Genomic DNA, 14,904 nt, shown 5'->3' with positions numbered 1-14,904 from the left:
GAGAGTGAAGCAAATTAGATAATAAAAGTAAATTGGAAAGTTGTTTAAAATTGTATGATCTATCTGAAGCATAAAATAAAAATCTGCAAAGGGATTAAACACATGACTAAAATCAGCTGCAAAGCGACAAAACTACTGGGAGCTAGCTGAACACATCTGGTCATACATTGTTTCTTCTGAGCCTACCTAGGTATGCTTTTAAAAAAAAAGGATACCAAGAGAGAGACATACATTTGATAATAGAATAGTCTAATATAATTGAATACTTTATCCGATCCATGAAGATTACAGTGAGCAAAGTAAATAATGCACCAATATTGCACCAATATTGCAACATTGTACATTTTTTATTCTTAAAATGTTAGTCTGATATGCCTTTAAAAATAATTCCTTGTGATCAGTACACAAAAGAATACAGCTGTAACAAATTACAGCATTTAGTTTTTTTTGCTCTAGAATGTCCTTTTTAAACCTAGAATTTAAAATCCAGTTTTAACTTCATTTGAATTCCCTTGGCTGCCTCCCTCGTAGGTAACCAGGTGTGGAAGCATTGAATGGTGACTTTTGTGCGTTAAATTCCTATCAGATAATGAGAAATCCTGTCGAGCTGATTTCATTTAAAAGGAGCACTTTTAGACCTAGCGGCCTTACAGTATTACACAGAGCAAATGTCAGACTTGATGTTTATGTGTTTGTAAAGGTCTTTCAGTGACATAAATCCTTTATTTAGCACCATGTAAAGAAATATGGGTTTTTTTCAGTTGTGTTCACATGAAGGGGTGTGTTACAGAAGTGAATGTTATTTCATTTAGTGTAATATTTTTGATCCTATAAAACAGTTTAAATCCTTTTAAAACATTTATGCAGATGTTTTGCAATAAATTGGTTAATTGCTGGCATATACTATGTAATGTGATGTCCCTTTAACAGGGGCAGAGGAAAAACATGAGGACAATTAAAACTGGGCTGGACCATCCAAAGGGAGAGTTCTCAATCCAAGCTATAAACACAGAGGCCTAGAGCGCTAATGATAGCGCAGGGTGTGATATCAATATCGCTGGACTGAGCTTAAATTAGCGCTCAACTTTATATTACAAGTCCATTGTAAAACAGATTATTCAGAGGCTGTTTAAAGCGGCCAACATCCCTTTAGCGTGCCCTATACTTTCAATGGATGTTGCGACCAGGCTAAACATCGCTCATTTTAAAAGATGAAAGTTATGGCTTGCACTCGAGTGCAAGCCAAAATAGCACTAGAAGAATTAGCTCGACCTGAGAACTGAAGTAATGTGTTAGGGTTAAAATAAAAGTTTCACAAAACACATGTAAACCATATTAAATAAAGTTATACACATATATATATATATATATATATATATATATACACACATACATTTTAATAACATTGAAAAAAATGTTTTGAAAGGGTTACAAACAGATACAGTATAGTGTTTGACTGGGAAGGGCTCCAAATTATATGTATCTCTAAATATTTGTGTGTGTTTATATGTGTAAATATGTAAAGTAAATATTCTTTTTATTTTTAAATATATATTTGTGTGTGTATATATATATATATATATATATATATATATATATATATATATATATATATATATATAATATACATCTTCCAGCTTAACCCACCAAATGCCGACAGCCTGGGTGCAAAGATATGACAAAATACAGGAACAGACGTTTGCACTCACAGGTCTTTTTTCAAACTTTTAATGTGGAACGTTTTCGGGGTATTATAACCCTAAGTTTGAAAAAAGACCTGTGAGTGCAAACGTCTGTTCCTGTATATATATATATATATATATATATATATATATATATATAGGTATATATATTCATATAGATACAGTATATAGCTATAGATATATATTTTTCATAGTTGGCCTAGAGCACCGTTAGGTAAGCGCTTAAGGAGAAAAAAGATAAGGCTTTTTTAGCATGCCCCATAGAAGTCTATGGGGAAAGAGCGTTAGCAGGGTCACAATATCCAACCTCCAAATGTTAGCGTGGCGAGTCTTGAGCTTGCACGCTACATTTTTACTTTCAACTTGTAATACCAGCGCAAACATGGGGGCGCTATTGATTTACCAAGAGCGATGTTAGTGCTCAACACCACTAAAAATGTATCGCTCCACTTGTAATCTAGGCCAGAGTTGGTCAATTACATGGACAAATTGCCATTCATTTTAAGATAGTGTAACAATCCCTTTATCAATGTATTGTATGATGTAAGATTCCCTCAAAACATCTTCTAAGCCAGATTGGGAAAAAAAGATACTTCCATTCTTGTTATTTTTCATAATACAAGTTCAGTACAGTGATTTTCCCCTTTGCGGCCAGAGGACGGCATTGCATTGCAAACCCCTGAGTGACACTCTGCAAGTAGATAGCTTATTTATGTATCCGCTTGTTTCTGTATCTCTTTGTTTACGTAGATTTGTGCCAGCTACTTTCTTAAATAATTGCTTATCTGAAAACTTGTGCAGAAGTATATATAGCCTTTCAAACAATAACATCTGCACTTTACCTGGGAATGAAATAACATTTCAGTGTGGCCCCCATTTGAATAGGTTGGACACCCCTGTTAAAACATATCCAATGAATTGCAAAGCTGGGTTCTTTCTTACTTTGGCCATATTTATTTGAACTTGATTCTGATTTAGAACATTGTGGCTCATTCAGTTTATACACATTTGAAGTCACTTAGGTTTTATTTTATTGCAGATCTTATCCCTGCAGCAGCGCCTCTCAACATTAGAGTCTTCTTCTCGTCAGCGTGAAAAAGATTTTGAGCAGCGACTCAGTGAGAGCCACTCTGGGGAGCAGCGATTGCAGGAGACATGCAAGACAGTGCAGGAGCAGCTACAGAGAAGCACGAGTGAGGCAGGGGAGCTGCGACTGCAAGTAGGTGCATGTGATGCACGTCTCCGGGCACTTGAAGCAGAGCTAAATAAATCCCAGGCAGCACGCAGAGAAGCAGAGACCCAGCTTAGTAATCTGAGCTCAGTTTTCAGACGCACCATTGGAATCAGGGGTCGCAGCCCTTCCCCACACAGAGCTGTGTCCCCCAGTAAAGGTGAGCACTATAGAGACAGAACAAAATAACTAAAAACATCAGAACCCAATTATATTGATGTATAGAAAGAAATATTATGTAATGCATTTAAAGGGACAGTAACATTTAAAAGAGTCTATCATACACACTTAAGAGCAGCATTTAAACATTAAAATATCTTCTTTTTTTTGCATGTAAAAAAGGTTACATTAAAACGGTTTTATGATTTTGTCAGGAAGTGCATGTCTGTGTGAAAACTGGGCCTTAAGGACTGATTGCTTATTGGCTGATAAATAGAACTCCCATGGCTTCTTCTCACAAGCATAAAAACAAATGTTCTCTCTCAGTACATGGAAAAAAGAAAAACATTTTTAAATAAACGCAACAAAAGAAAACATTACTTTTAATGTCCCTTTAAATATTCAAGGCCTAAAGATACAATTGAGTGTGCCATATTAAATTTGACTATTTTGTAAGACTTTTTTTGGAAAACAATTTAAATAAAATATTTTAATAGAATATTAAAGGGACAGTCTAGTCCAAAATAAACTTTCATGATTCAGATAGAGCATGTAATTTTAAACAATTTTCCAATTTACTTTTATCACCAATTTTGCTTTGTTCTCTTGGTATTCTTAGTTGAAAGCTTAACCTAGGAGGTTCATATGCTAATTTCTTAGACCTTGAAAGCCGCCTCTTAAGAATGCATTTTAACAGGTTTTTCACCACTAGAGGGTGTTAGTTCATGAATTTAATATAAATAACACTGTGCTCATGCACGTGAAGTTACCTGGGAGCTATCACTGATTGGCTAAACTGCAAGTCTGTCAAAAGAACTGAAATAGAGGGGCAGTCTGCAGAGGCTTAGATACAAGATAATCACAGAGGTTAAAAGTGTATTATTATAACTGTGTTGGTTATGCAAAACTGGGGAATGGGTAAAAAAGGGATTATATATCTTTTAAAACAATAACAATTCTGGTGTAGACTGTCCCTTTAAAAAACAATATGGTGTTCAGATATGTTTGTTAAGTTTCTGTCTATATTCATAGATGCTCGTTGTGCTGCTGAGTGTTCAGGCGAGATTATTTTTGAAATTTATTGGGGCTCAGTTAGTTCACTTATCTTTTCTAGCCAATCTCCAGCGGCTGTAGCTGACATTGAAATCTATAGTTGAACGGGCCAGTACATGATATTTCGTACATCAAACGAGAACCGCTAGAAACGCCAAAAAAAATCAAATACAAACATATCACTTTAGAAACATATTTGCATGTAACTGTTAAATATTGGTATGTTTGTTTTGGTATGTTAAAGTAGTCTCGCTGGATATAGCGGTATTTGTATCAGCAAACCGCATTTTCAGCCTGAGCACTAGAGGTAAATTTGCTAACTGATATAGAAAGTTGTTTTTAAATTGTACAGTCTGATTCATGAAAGATAAAATGGCATGTTGTATCTGAATTATGGACGTTTATTTTTTACTTTGGTTTTGTGTAAATATTGTGCTTTTCGCACAATCCTTAGGTGGCCAGAAAGCAAACCCTGTAAATGCAAATGCTGCAAATCCAATAGCTATATTAGGCAATTTACAGCATTTTGACATCCTAGGTTACAGATCTAGATTTTTTACCTCTCTATAGAGTGTGGGACAAACCACAATGTTACACAAAAAAGTGCTTTTAATGTCCTTTTAAAGACCAAATTCAAAATTTAGTTTTAAAGAAATTAAAAAATACATTTCACATCTTATTTAAGGTTGCATTTGAGAACTCTAGCTTCTTTTGCTGTCCTATAACATGTACACAAAGAGAGTCTGAATGCTGCAGGCAGCAACAGCCTAACCCAGACAGCTAGGAGTTAATTTTATTGTGATTTCATGGCTCACATTAATGGCTTACAGTAACTGCAAACAGAGTGGGGTGTTGTACAAGTCCAATGCTTAGAGGAAGCAGTTATTAGAAACTAATGGTGTTGTGATGTAATCGCACATATATATATGTTATAATATTTTAACTTATTTATTAATGAATAATATAACTGAGATAGGGTAATATATAAATATATACACAGTTTAAATGTTTCCAGATATGATTAAATATATTAATTCAGCTTTATTTTCATACATAAAGATTCCCTCCTAATTTTCATGTATTCTTTTGCTCCATATTAAAGTGCTATCATAGTGAAACAAATAAATTCTATAATTCATTAGAGTGTGTCATTTTAAGGCTAGTTACTGCAGCACTATCAGCTAGATTACGAGTTATTTGAGCTATAGGGAAATTAACGAACGCAACCAAAGTTGCGTTATTTATTCCCCTATAGCGCTGTTATTACAAGTTTTTAAAAACCCAGCTTGTGTGGGCGATATGGTGCTTTTAAGCTCCATACCGCACCAAAAACAAGCGCTGTTTTTGACGTGCTTGTGCATGCTTTCCCCATAGACATCAATGGGGAGAGCGGGCTAAAAAAAACTAACACCTGCGATTGCGGAATAAAAAGCCCCGTAACGCAGCCCCATTGATGTCTATGGGGAAAAGAAAAGTAACGCTTAAACCTAACACCCTAACATAAACCCCACGTCTAAACATCCCTAATCTGCCCCTTACCGACATCGCCAACACCTACATAATGTTATTAACCCCTAATCTGCCGCTCCCGATGTCGCCACCACTATACTAAAGTTATTAACCCCTATTCCCTCGCACCCCAACATCACCCACACTATAATAAATCTATTAACCCCTATTCCGCCGCTCCCTGACATCCCCTAAACCTCTGACCTCCCACATCACAACCTCTAAATAAATCTATTAACCCCTAAACCGCCAGCCCCCCACATCGCAACAACCGAAATTAAACTATATTAACTCCTAAACCTAACCCTAACGTAACCCTAATCCTAAAACTAACCGTAACCCTAACGTAACCCTAACACCCCCTAACTTTAACATAATAAAAATTTAGCTAAATTAAAGTTACAATTATTAACTAAATAATACCTGTTTTAAACTAAATACTTACTTACCTGTGAAATAAAACCTAAGCTAGCTACAATATAACTAATAAATATATTGTAGCTAGCTTAGGTTTTATTTTTATTTCACTGGTAAGTTTGTGTTTATTTTAACTAGGTAGACTAGTTACCTGTGAAATAAAACCTACGCTGCCTAACACTAAAACCTAACATTACAAAAATAACAAACGAAATTATCCACACAAAAAAAAATTCCTTTTAAAAAAATAAAAAACCCACCCCAAAATAAAAAAACCCATAAATTATGCTTACCTAATAATTTCATTTCCATCGAAGGGAGGAGAGTCCACGGTTTCATTCATTACTGTTGGGGAATTAAGAACCTGGCCACCAGGAAGATGCAAAGACCCCCAAGTCAAAGGCTTAAATACCTCCCCCACTTCCCTCATCCCCCAGTCATTCTGCCGAGGGAACAAGGAACAGTAGGAGAAATATCAGGGTATAAATGGTGCGAGAAGATAAATAAAATTTAGGTCCGCCCATCGGAGATACGGGCAGGAGCCGTGGACTCTCTTCCCCTCGATGGAAATGAAATTATCAGGTAAGCATAATTTATGTTTTCCATCTAAAGGGGAGGAGAGTCCACGGCTTCATTCATTACTGTTGGGAACATATACCCAAGCTCTAGAGGACACTGAATGAAACCGGGAGGGAAAAGGCGGACCCTAATCTGAGGGCACCACAGCCTGCAAAACCTTTCTCCCAAAAACAGCTTCCGCAGAAGCAAAGACGTCAAATTTGTAAAACTTTATAAAAGTGTGTAAGGAGGACCAGGTAGCCGCCTTACAAATTTGCTCCATAGAGGCCTCATTCTTGAAGGCCCAAGAAGAAGCCACAGCTCTAGTTGAATGAGTTGTAATCCTCTGAGGAGGCTTATGTTCCACTGACTCATAGGCCAAGCGAATCAAGCTCCTCAACTAAAAGGACAAAGAAGTAGAAGAGGCCCCTTGCACTTCCCAGAATACACCACAAAAACAGATGTAGACTGCCTGAAATCCTTTGTAGCCTGAAGTTAGAACTTCAGGGCCCGAACCACATCCAGATTATGAAGTAACCTCTCCTTAGAAGAAGAAGGGTTAGGACACAAAGAAGGAACCACAATCTCCTGATTGATGTTCCAGTTAGACACTACCTTGGGGAGGAACCCAAAACCAGTGCGAAGCACAGCCTTGTCCGCATGAAAAAACAGATAAGGCGGCTCACATTGCAAGGCAGCCAGTTCAGATACTCTGCGTGCCGACGCAATGGCCAACAGGAAGAGACAGAATCTTAATGTCAATGGAATGCATAGGCTCAAACGGAACCCTCTGCAAAACCTTAAGGACCAAGTTTAAACTCCATGGGGGAGCAGACTGTCTAAAGACAGGCCTGATTCTAGACAGAGCCTGAACAAAGGATAGGATGTCAGGGAGCTCAGCGAGTCTCCTATGCAACAAGACTTACAATGCCAAAATCTGTCCCTTTAAGGAACTAGCGGCAAGACCCTTCTCCAAACCGTCTTGGAAAAAGGATAGAATCCTGGATACCTTCATCTTATGCCAAGGATATCCATGCTTCTCACACTAGGACAAATAAGTCCTCCACACCTTATGGTAGATGCGACGAGTGACTGGCTTCCTTGCCTGAATGAGAGTATCAATCACACTTTCCGAAAAGCCTCTCTTGGCCAAGACTAGGCATTCAATCTCACGCAGTCAGCCTCAAAGAATCGAGATTTTGATGTTGAAAGGGTCCCTGTTCCAGGAGATCCCTGTGACAGGGTAACCTCCATGGCGGAGAGGATGACATCCCCACCAGATCCGCAAATCATGTCCAAGCTAGGCTGAACCCCCAAGGCACCGCTAAGGCATCTATTAGCTCTGCCTGGGGATTCCTGGACCTCGACCCGTATAGGAGTACCTTGCAATTGAGTCTGGACGCCATGAGGTCAATCTCCAGCGTTCCCCACCTGAGACAAATCTCCGGGGTGAAGAGACCATTCCACCGGATGGAAAAATTGCCTGCTGAGAAAGTCTGCTTCCCAGTTGTCCACACCTGGAATGTGAATCGCTGAGAGCGAGCAGCTGTGGGACTCCGTCCACTCCAAGATCCAAGACACCTCCCTCATAGCTAGGGAGCTCCTCGTACCCCTCTGGTGGTTGATGTAAGCCACCGAGGTAATGTTGTCGGTCTGGAATCTGATGAAGCTGAACGACCCCAGAAGAGGCTATGTCTTTAGAGCATTGTAGATTGCTCAGAGTTTCCGAATATTTATCGGAAGGAGAGACTCCTCCTAGGACCATTTTCCTTGTGCCACCCTGGCACCCCAAACAGCTCCCCATCCTGCCAGACTTGCGTCCATGGCAACAATCTCCCAGGACGGTCTCAAGAAGGATGTCCTCATGGACAGCTGCTCCAGACGGATCCACCAAGAGAGGGAGATCCGAGTCCCAGCATCCATGGATATCTGTCTCAACATGAACAATTGAAGAGGTCTGAGATGGAACCTGGCGAATGGAATGACGTCTATGCTGGAAACCATGAGTCTGATCACCTCCATACATGAGGAGGACTGAAGGGCAAGACGTTTTGCATCGATGGTCTGTGAGAAATATTTTCATGGACAAAGAGTCTATTATCGTACCCAGGAACTCCTCCCTGTTGCTGGGAACCAGGGAACTCTTACCTGAGTTGATCTTCCAAACGTGAGATTGGAGCAAAAGAAGAAGAGCCCTCGAATGATCCTCTGCGAGACTGAGCGACGGGCCTGGACTAGGATGTCGTCTAGATAATAATATTTGCCATCTTAACAGGAACCGGGAAGGCCTGAGGCGCAGGTTCTTCTGGAAGTTTCAGTTCCGGAACTTCCAGAGTAGCAAGCACTTGTCTCAGCAAAAAGCGAAAATTTTCCATCCTAAACCTAAAGTCAGGCTCCTACGCAACCGGAGGTTTAGATGACACGGACTCCGACCCAGAAGGGCCTCCTCCGAAGAGTCGGAGTGGGCCTCGTCATCATATAACGCCTCAGAAATTTCCACAGGCGTAGACAACCCCTGGGCCTGACCGCCATGATACGCCCTACACTTGCGCTTAGCAGAACGTGGTAAGGCATGGATCACTTTCAATACCGCCGTTTGCAATTGATCCGCAAAATCTGATGGCCAACCAATCTCTCCAGTAGGAGTAATGGTTGGACCCTGGGGCACTGCATGTGCAATAGGAGATGGATGCAGGGAACGCAGCTCACGGGACGGGGACCCCTCAGAGGTGGACAGCTCAGTAGTACTAGACATCAGTTTGCTCTTCAGATGTCATAACTTTTTTAAGGCATGTGGAACATAGTTGAGCAGGCTGATGTACCAGAACCTCTTCACAATAAACACAGGAATAAGACTTAGTTAAAGAGGGTGAGCCCTCTAACCCATCAGAGTCCTCCATAGCTTGTGCTGTTAAGGACTAGATTAACTTAATAAATAGGCACCTTTATAACCTCCAATGGCCAGGGCACTCACCACCTCCTATGACCCGGACTACAGAAACTGTTTCGTCTCCTGCGCCGCTGATCAACAGAGGAAGATAGATAGCCACACCCAGTCACATGAAATGCCTGACAGGAACCGCCCCTGCCTAAGGAGAAAACGCGCCAAAAAAGGGCCGCATCATACTCCCGTAAGTCACCTGAAGTTCCACACATTGCCAGAGCCTCATCTCACACATAACGCAGCAATGACACAATAAACAATATCATGTATAAACCCCCCTATTCAATAATCCCCTTTCCAGGAATATTAACCCTTGATTCTTTAAAGATAAAAGGTGTCACACTGTGACCCTGTCTTCCGTGTTATCATTATGTAATCAAAAATGAAAGAGTCTTACCAGAATCTACGCCGTGGAACAGGAACACGGCCCTTCAAGTGTGACAGGTTAGTAGCCTCGCTCCTGACATGGACTTGAGTGTAAAAAGCAGGCAGCGAAACTCGTCAACGCTGATTGCTTGTGGAGCTGTTAATATGAGTCGGGATAGTTTTGCAGAAAGACTCACCCCGCATCTCCGGACTCTAACTTTCACCCAGGCTCTCACTGAGAGGCTGACAGGACTACTTAAAACTCCAGTCCCATTCCGAAAAATACTACCCTCCATAAGAGACTACTCCGATCTTCGGCACTTCTCTGCCGTCCTCCTGTGACGAAAGGCAAAGAATGACTGGGGGATGAGGGAAGTGTGGGAGGTATTTAAGGCTTTGGCTGCGGTGTCTTTGCCTCCTCCTGGTGGCCAGGTTCTTAATGCCCCAACAGTAATGAATGAAGCCGTGGACTCTCCTCTCCATTAGATGGAAAAAGCCTAATCTAAAATAAACTACCAAGGGCCCTTAAAAGGGCCTTTTTGTGGGCCCTTAAAATGGCCTTTTGTATGGCATTGCCCTAAAGTTAACAGCTCTTTTGCTACAAAACAAAACCAACACCCCCTAACAGTATACAAACACCCCCCCCCCCCAAACCCACAAAATAAAAATAAAGTAAAACCTAAGCTAACCATTGCCCTGAAAAGGGCATTTGTATGAGCATTGCCCTTGAAAGGGCATTTAGCTCTTTTTCCTGCCCTTAAAAGGGCATTCAGCTCTTTTGTGAAATGCCCAAGCCCTAATCTAAAAGTAAAAACCCACCCCAAAACGAAAAAAAGAAATATATTACAAATATCTAAAAAAAACTAAGCTAACCATTGCCCTGAAAAGGGCATTTGTATAGGCATTTAGCTCTTTTTACAAGCCTAAACCCTAAATAAAAATAAAAAACACCCAAAAAAAAACCTTAAAAAAACCTTTTATGAACCCCCGAAGATCCACTCACAGTTTTTGAAGTCCCGCTTGAACGATCTTTATCCAGGCGGCGAAGTCCTCATACAGGCAGCGAGAAGTCTTCATCCAGATGGCCTCTTCTATCTACATCTAGGCGGCATCTTCTATTTTGATCCCGGCAGCGCGGAGCGGGTCCATCCTGAAGACATCCGGCGCAGAGCATCCTGTTCATACGGTCGCCGCCGTACACTGAATCTTCAATGCAAGGTACACGATTCAAGATGGTGTCCCTTGCATTCCTATTGGCTGAAAATTTTGAATCAGCCAATAGGAATTAGAGCTGCTAAAATCCTATTGGCTGCTCAACTCAGCCAATAGGATTTAAGCAGCTCTCATTCTATTGGATGATGAGTCTTCAGGATGGACCCACTCCACGCCACTGGGATCAAGATAGAAGTTTCCTGCCCTTAATGAAGATAGAGGAGGCTGTCTGGATGAAGACTTCTCGCCGCCTGGATGAGGACTTCGCTGCCTGGATGAAGAGCGTTCAAGCGGAAATTCAAAAACTGTAAGTGGATCTTCAAGGGTTAGTAATAGTTTTTTTTGGGTGTTTTTATTTTTTAGTTTAGGGTTTGGGCTTGTAAAAGAGCTAAATGCACTTTTAAGGGCAATGCCCATACAAATGCCCTTTTCAGGGCAATGGGTAGCTTAGGTTTTTTTTAGAGTTAGGTTTTTTTATTTTGGGGGGTTGGTTGGGTAGTGGGTTTTACTGTTGGGGGGGGTTGTATTTTTTTTTTTTTTTTCAGGTAAAACAGCTGTTTAACTTAGGACAATGCCCTACAAAAGGCCCTTTTAAGAGCTATTGGTACTTTATTGTAGGGTAGGTTTTTTATTTTATTTTGGGTGGGCTATTAGATTAGGTGTAATTATTTTTTATTTTTGATAATTTCGTTTGTTATACGGTTTAGGGGTTAATACGTTTATTATAGTGGTGACGATGTCATGGAGCGGCGGAATAGGGGTTAATATTTTTTTTAGTGGCGGCGATGTCGGGAGCGGCAGATTAGGGGTTGATAAATTTAATATAGTGTTTGCGATGCGGGAGGGCCTCAGTTTAGGGGTTAATAGGTAGTTTATGGGTGTTAGTGTACTTTGTAGCAGTTTAGTTATGAGTTTTATGTAACAGTTTTGTAGCATAAAACTCATAACTACTGCTTTTAGATGGCGGTACGGATCTTGTCGTTTTAGGGTGTAACGCAGGTTTTTTAGCCTCACCGCAAAACTCGTAATGGCAGCGCTATGGGAATCCCATGAAAAAACTTAATTTTTACGAGTGCGGTACTGACTTTGCGTTACAGGCTAAAATTAGGCTTGTGGTACAGTTATACCGACAAGACTCGTAATGGCTGTAGTGCTGTTTTAATGCTGAAATTGCCATTTTTTCAGCGTTAAAACACGAACACACAACTCGTAATCTAGGTGTATGTGATTAACCCATTTTGCAGGGGTTAAACACATTAAAAGTACTGATTGGGAGCTGCAGAGCACTGATGGTCCCAAACAAAAACTGCTGCTAATCCAGACAGCACAACCCAGCTGCTCTTTCCGGGGGTTAAATATATAAGTATTGCAGGTTCACTAGAGTTAAAAGGCTCTAAAAGAGGGTTCTTCAAACCACGGGTCCGGACCCATTACTAGTTCGCAACACCATGTTTACTGGGTCGCAATTTGTGTGTGCATTGTAGGAGAGTGTATGTATTGTGTGTATTATATGAGTGTGTGTGTGTTATATGAGTGTGTGTGTGGTGTGTGTATGTGTTATATGTGGTGGGTGGGGGTGTTTTATGACATTGTGTGTGGTATGTGTTGTATGAGAGTGTGTGTGGTATGTGTTGTATGAGAATGTATGTGGTATCTGGTATGTGTTGTATGAGAGTGTGCGTGTATGTGTTGTATGAGAGTGTGTGTGGTATGTGCTGTATGGGAATGTGTGTGGTATGTGTTGTATGAGTGTGTGTGTGGTATGTGTTGTATGAGAGTGTGTGTGGTATATGTTGTATGAGAGTGTGTGTGGTATGTGCTGTATGAGAGTGTGTGTGGTGTGTGTTGTATGAGAGTGCGTGTTTATGTGTTGTACGAGAGTGTGTGTGGTGTGTGAATGTGTTGTATGAGAGTGTGTGGTGTGTGTATGTGTTGTATGAGAGTGTGTGTGGTGTGTTTATGTGTTGTATGAGAGTGTGTGTGGTGTGTGTTGTATGAGAGTGCGTGTGTATGTGTTGTACGAGAGTGTGTGTGGTGTGTGCTGTTTGAGAGTGTGTGTGGTGTGTGTTGTATGAGAGTGCGTGTTTATGTGTTGTACGAGAGTGTGTGTGGTGTGTGAATGTGTTGTATGAGAGTGTGTGGTGTGTGTATGTGTTGTATGAGAGTGTGTGTGGTGTGTTTATGTGTTGTATGAGAGTGTGTGTGGTGTGTGTTGTATGAGAGTGCGTGTGTATGTGTTGTACGAGATTGTGTGTGGTGTGTGAATGTGTTGTATGAGAGTGTGTGGTGTGTGTATGTGTTGTATGAGAGTGTGTGTGGTGTGTGTATGTGCTGTATGAGAGTGTGCGTGTATGTGGTGTATGAGAGTGTGTGTGCTGTGTGTATGTGTTGTATGAGAGTGTGTGTGTATGTGTTGTATGAGAGTGTGTATGTGTTGTATGAGAGTGTGTGTATGTGTTGTATGAGAGTGTGTGTGGCATATGTATGTGTTGTTTGAGAGTGTGTGTGCTGTGTGTATGTGTTGTCTGAGTGTGTGTGTGTGTTGTATGAGAGTGTGTGTGCTGTGTGTATGTGTTGTATGAGAGTGTGTGTGTGTATGTGTTGTATGAGTGTGTGTGTGATGTGTGTATGTGTTGTATGAGAGTGCTATGTGTATGTGTTATATGAGAGTGTGTGTGGTGTGTATATGTGTTGTATGAGAGTGCTGTGTGTATGTGTTGTATGGGAGTGTATGTGCTGTATGAGAGTGTGTGTGCTGTGTGTATGTGTTGTATGAGAGTGCTGTGTGTTTGTGTTGTATGAGAGTGTGTGTGCTGTGTGTATGTGTTGTATGAGAGTGCTGTGTGTATGTGTTGTATGAGAGTGTGTGCTGTGTGTATGTGTTGTATGAGAGTGCTTTGTGTATGTGTTGTATGAGAGTTCTGTGTGTATGTGCTGTATGAGAGTGTGTGTATGTGTTGTATGAGAGTTCTGTGTGTATGTGTTGTATGAGAGTGTGTGTTGTGTGTGTATGTGTTGTATTAGAGTGTGTGCGCTGTGTGTATGTGTTGTATGAGAGTGTGTGTGTTGTGTGTATGTGTTGTATGAGAGTGCTGTGTGTATGTATTGTATGAGAGTGCTGTGTGTATGTATTGCATGAGAGTGTGTGTGTTATTACCTCTTACAACACTTTCAAGTTTGACTACAATCCAGAATAAAGTATGCACACATTTTAGTCACTTTGCAAAAAAATTGCAGCTATCTTGTTGTATATTACTTCCGAAATTTTCAGACCAAGCATACAAATAGGGTCGCAAAGGTATTTGGTATGCTGGCACTGGATGCTCTAAAGTATGTAATTTTTTCACTATAATGGCTCTTTAAAGTCTACAAGAAAAAAAAACAGTTACAAAATAAAACTGGCCCAAATTTACATCAGTTTGGTGGGTTCTTTTATAGTTTGCAATAGCTCCCAGTAACAGTCTGTTTGTGAGACTTTGTGAGAGTGTCATGTAATTTATTTCCTTATTTTTCCAGCAGGATGTAGACAATATCAAAAGCACCAGTAGGATTAATGTGGGCCTTGTAATTGACCCCCTCTATGTAGATTTATTTACCACACGCAAGGTAGCCCCCCTCAATGGGCTCCAAGCAAACATTGCGCAAAAAAATCATTGCCAGCTGCTGCAGCCTCTCATTGGCTAAGTCATCAAGGAACTCATAAAAACAGTATGAGCAATACTGAGTCAAAGGAGAAAGGGCTTGGAAATTAT

At 40.6% G+C, this 14,904-nt stretch overlaps 1 protein-coding gene across 1 annotated transcript in view; it reads left to right on the top strand.

Moving 5' to 3' along the window:
• Nucleotides 1–14,904, top strand: part of LOC128657266 (rootletin-like) — a 282,131-nt gene that overhangs the window by 203,463 nt on the left and 63,764 nt on the right. Inside the window, exon 27 of the mRNA XM_053711546.1 lies at nucleotides 2,743–3,094. Coding sequence (XP_053567521.1) covers nucleotides 2,743–3,094 — 352 coding nt within the window. The remainder of the gene's footprint in view (nucleotides 1–2,742; nucleotides 3,095–14,904) is intronic.

The sequence above is a fragment of the Bombina bombina genome, chromosome 4, assembly GCF_027579735.1.
Source record: "Bombina bombina isolate aBomBom1 chromosome 4, aBomBom1.pri, whole genome shotgun sequence".
Classification (NCBI taxonomy): domain Eukaryota; kingdom Metazoa; phylum Chordata; class Amphibia; order Anura; family Bombinatoridae; genus Bombina; species Bombina bombina.
Note: the sequence above shows the minus strand (reverse complement) of the source record. Positions and strands in the feature narration are given on the sequence as shown.